The sequence below is a fragment of the Gymnoscopelus microlampas genome, assembly GCF_963454915.1.
Source record: "Gymnoscopelus microlampas genome assembly, contig: SCAFFOLD_88, whole genome shotgun sequence".
Lineage (NCBI taxonomy): Eukaryota > Metazoa > Chordata > Actinopteri > Myctophiformes > Myctophidae > Gymnoscopelus > Gymnoscopelus microlampas.
In genome coordinates, this window is record NW_028155743.1 from 55,370 (window position 1) to 60,094 (window position 4,725).

The window sequence follows — 4,725 nt, forward strand, 5'->3', positions numbered from 1 at the left end:
ACTACATCTCAGAGGCAAATATTGTACTTTTACTCCACAACATTTATTTGACAACTTTAGTTACTAGTTACTTTGCAGATATCATTTATTATATAATGAAACATACATTAAAGGAGCATTTCACGCCTGGAAGAACTTACGGTCACTCAATGTTAATCATATTTGTAGTACATAACAGTAGCAAAATTAAACATTTGCACCCTATGGCCAGAAAAATATAGAAGTCTGTGTGTTTGACTGGGGTTTGACTGGACTGCTGCATTACTACAATGACCATAATGCTTTGGGGCACTGCCGCTGACTGACTGACTGACTGACTGACTGACTGACTGAACTACACCTGCAGTCATGTAGTCAGGAAATAAGGTGAGCTAAAGAAACTATGAGTCAAATGACTCGAAATGTCCTTTAACCACTTTAACCCTATTTTATACCTAGGCTATTTGAAAATAGCAGATCTACAAGCTCACAACGCGTCGCAATGCGACACGTTGTGAGCTTGTAGATCCGCTATTTTCAAAAAATGTAGTACTTTTACCTTTGGTACTTTAAGTACATTTTGATGCAGGAAAGAGCGCATTGAAGCGTGCAATTTTGAGCTTTACAGCAGATTTGGATTCAGCAAACCTTGATACCCCTACAAAACATGTATGTGATAAATTAACACAATTTGCCTTCAGGGTTAAGATTTTTGTAAAACTGACCTAGTCTACAAGTGTCTTGCTCAGTTTGACGCTTTGACACATTGCTGGAATCGAACCTGGGACCTTCGCCTTCCCAGGGAGGCGCTCTAACCACTCAGCCATGTCCGCCCCATGTTGCCATGGTTACCTGACGTGTCCAATCACAGTACGTTGAGGCCGGTCTGGAGTCACGTGGAACTCCATTTTTGGGAAAATGACGTCATATTTGACGAGTGGAGATTTGAGGAGCTGTATTTAAAGGCTGATTCCACACAGTGTGAGGACATTAGTGAAAGAGAAGCAGACTTTACATCCTCCGATTGAAACCATTAGAGCACCGAGTGGAAGTCAAAGCTGACCATTCCTCCATCGTAACTTTGAGACGTCACTGTTTGGGTTCTTAGACGACGCTGTTTGGGTTCTTAGACGTCACTGTTTGGGTTCTTAGACGTCAATGTTTGGGTTCTTAGACGTCAGTGGGACAGTTCTAGACAGCTGGAGAAGACACTCAGTCAAGAGATGGAGAACAAGCTGTGTGATGCTGAGTTGAGGAGGATCCAGCAATATGAGGTGGATGTAACTCTGGACCCTGATACAGCAAATCCCTACCTCATCCTGTCTGAGGATGGAAAACAAGTGAGTTGTGGAACCGTAAGGAAGAATCTCCCTGACAGCACAGAGAGATTCTCAAAATATGGCATTGTCTTAGGAAAACAAAGCTTCTCCTCAGGAAGGTTTTACTATGAGGTTCAGGTTACAGGGAAGACTAAGTGGCGTTTAGGAGTGGCCAGAGTCCATCAACAGGAAAGGTGTATACCAATTGAGTCCCAACGATGGTTACTGGACTATAGGGTTGATTGATATAGGGTTATGGAATGGAAATAAGTACTGGGCTAATGCTGACCCTCCTGTCCTCCTCCCTGTAAGAGAGGAGGTCCAGAAAGTGGGAGTGTTTGTGGATTATGAGGAGGGTCTGGTCTCCTTTTATGATGTGGAGACCAGAGCTCATCTCTACTCTTTCACTGGCTGCACCATCACTGAGAAACTCTTTCCATACTTCAGTCCATGTCTTAATGATGGTGGTAGAAACATTGCTCCTCTGATCATCTCTCCTGTCAATCACACTGATTTACAGGATTAACCCTTACATTTTACAATGAGGGTTGCATTTACAATAGAATGTGTAAATTACACAGTATATAATCGTAACTCTGAACAAACCTGCTTATCTGCAGCAGTTCATCACAGTTCATCACAAACACAAAATCCAATCAACCCCATGTGTCTCAAATAATATGATTTTTGGCAGAATCTCTGAAATTTTAGAATATTGTAGCGTCCCCAACCCGCCACAACTTCCTCCACCAAGTGAGCTAGCTTCTTTGGCGCGGGGGGTTGTTGGCTGGACTGGTGAGCCGTGGGTCATGGGTTCGACTCCGGCTCGGGGCGCTGCACTTCTCGGCCGTTACATTGGTGTCAGGAGTGGGGCGTGCCCTCGCGTGAGGGACGAGAGGGACCGGCCGTGTGCGGTGAACCGAGAAGCGCGAGGGCGCGCTTCAATTCGAATCGAGGGGAGAGTGTAGCGTCCCCAATCCGCCACAACTTCCTCCACCAAGTGAGCTAGCTTCTTTGGCGCGGGGGGTTGTTGGCTGGACTGGTGGGCCGTGGGTCATGGGTTCGACTCCGGCTCGGGGCGCTGCACTTCTCGGCCGTTACAATATTGTGTGGTCCCGTTTTAATTTTGCACGAGATGGGTGATTGTTGCAAAGACCTGCACTACAATACTTCACCATATGTCGAGCTATGATGAAACAAACCCATGCAATGTAACGATGTGTTCGTTCCGTAATGCAATTTCAATGGTCAAAGCTGTGTTGTTTCACCCGGTGAAGGAATGGCGAATTCGGCCACGCCCCGAAATACCCGTATGTGTGTCTCAAATAATACTGCCCTTAAAACCATCAGAACCCTGAACGCTCGTCATATACTGCCCTTAAAACCAAAACCATGACATCTTGAGAAGAATAGCACTTTTGAACAGTACTTTATCTATATTGCCCTTTGAATGCATCAGTTTTTTTTTCTTAATTAAGAATATTGTCTGTTCTCTCCTTTGTCTCTTTTTAATGTGTCTCCTCAGGGAGCTCTCAAACTATTCTTCTAAGGCCGCCCCATGTTGCCATGGTTACCTGACGTGTCCAATCACAGTACGTTCAGGCCGGTCTGGAGTCACGTGGAACTCCATTTTTGGGAAAATTACGTCATATTTGATGAGTGGAGATTTGAGGTGCTGTATTTAAAGGCTGATTCCACACAGTGTGAGGACATTGGTGAAAGAGAAGCAGGCTTTACATCCTCCTATTGAAACCATTAGAGCACCGAGTGGAAGTCAAAGCTGACCATTCCTCCATCGTAACTTTGAGTCGTCACTGTTTGGGTTCTTAGACGTCACTGTTTGGGTTCTTAGACGTCCTGTCTGAGGATGGAAAACAAGTGAGTTGTGGAACCGTAAAGAAGAATCCCCCTGACAGCACAGAGAGATTCTGTATCTATGTCAATGTCTTAGGAAAACAAAGCTTCTCCTCAGGAAGGTTTTACTATGAGGTTCAGGTTACAGGGAAGACTGAGTGGCGTTTAGGAGTGGCGAGAGAGTCCATCAACAGGAAAGGTTTTAACATAGTGACACCCAACAATGGTTACTGGACTGTAGTGTTGAGGAATAGAAATGAGTACTGGGGTAATGCTGACCCTGCTGTCCTCCTCCCTGTAAGAGAGGAGGTCCAGAAAGTGGGAGTGTTTGTGGATTATGAGGAGGGTCTGGTCTCCTTTTATGATGTGGAGACCAGAGCTCATCTCTACTCTTTCACTGGCTGCACCTTCACTGAGAAACTCTTTCCATTCTTCAGTCCATGTCTTAATGATGGTGGTAGAAACTCTGCTCCTCTGATCATCTCTCCTGTCAATCACACTGATTTACAGGATTAACCCTTACATTTTACAATGAGGGTTGCATTTACAATAGAATGTGTAAATTACACAGTATATAATCGTAACTCTGAACAAACCTGCTTATATGCAGCAGTCAGGGCTTCAGTGCCTTGCTCAAGGACGCTTCATCCAGTTCAAAACACTGGTGACGACCTACAAGGCAGTCAAGGCCACGTCACCTCCTGACCTTCAGGACATGATCCACCCCTACACCCCTTCACCCCTACACCCCTTCACAAACACTTTGCAGCAGATATCAGGTTTTTTTTTTTTACCAAAATACTTAGAAAAGGTGTCGTGAGTCATGTGACAATGAGCATCAAACAGGGTTCTGATACTCCATTGACTGTGATTGGATTCATATATTTGTGGGCGGGCTAGGACCTATTTCTTATCCATCACGTGAAGTGATGGATAAGACACAACATCCAATCAACCCCATGTGTCTCAAATAATATGATTTTTGGCAGAATCTCTGAAAGTTTAGAATATTGTGCGGTCCCGTTTTCATTTTGCACGAGATGGGTGATTGTTGCAAAGACCTGCACTACAATACTTCACCATATGTTGAGCTATGATGAAATGAACCCATAAAATTTAACAATGTGTTCTTTTCGTAATGCAGTTTCAATGGTCAAAGCTGTGTTGTTTCACCCGTTGAAGGAATGGCGGATTCGGCCAAGCCCTGAAATACCCGTATGTGTGTCTCAAATAATACTGCCCTTAAAACCATCAGAACCCTGAACGCTCACCACATACTGCCCTTAAAACCAAAACCATGACATCTTGAGAAGAATAGCACTTTTGAACAGTACTTTATCTATATTGCCCTTAGAATGCATCATTTTTTTTTTCTTAATTAAGAATATTGTCTGATCTCTCCTTTGTCTCTTTTTAATGTGTCTTCCCACGGGGGCTCTCGAACGATTCTGCTATGGCCGCCCCCATGTTGCCATGGTTACCTGACGTGTCCAATCACAGTACGTTGAGGCCGGACTGGAGTCACGTGGAACTCCATTTTTGGGAAAATGACGTCATATTTGATGAGTGGAGA

General features: G+C 44.4%; 1 protein-coding gene across 1 annotated transcript; it reads left to right on the forward strand.

The window, feature by feature from the left end:
• Nucleotides 1-1,202: 1,202 nt before the first annotated feature.
• LOC311041298 (E3 ubiquitin-protein ligase TRIM21-like) lies at nt 1,203-3,668 on the forward strand (the record flags this gene model as incomplete). Its single annotated transcript, XM_084086205.1, has 3 exons — nt 1,203-1,319; nt 2,164-2,298; nt 3,129-3,668. The coding sequence occupies 3 exons, from the start codon at nt 1,203-1,205 to the stop codon at nt 3,666-3,668; spliced, it is 792 nt and encodes a 263-aa protein (XP_083942331.1).
• Nucleotides 3,669-4,725: the final 1,057 nt, after the last annotated feature.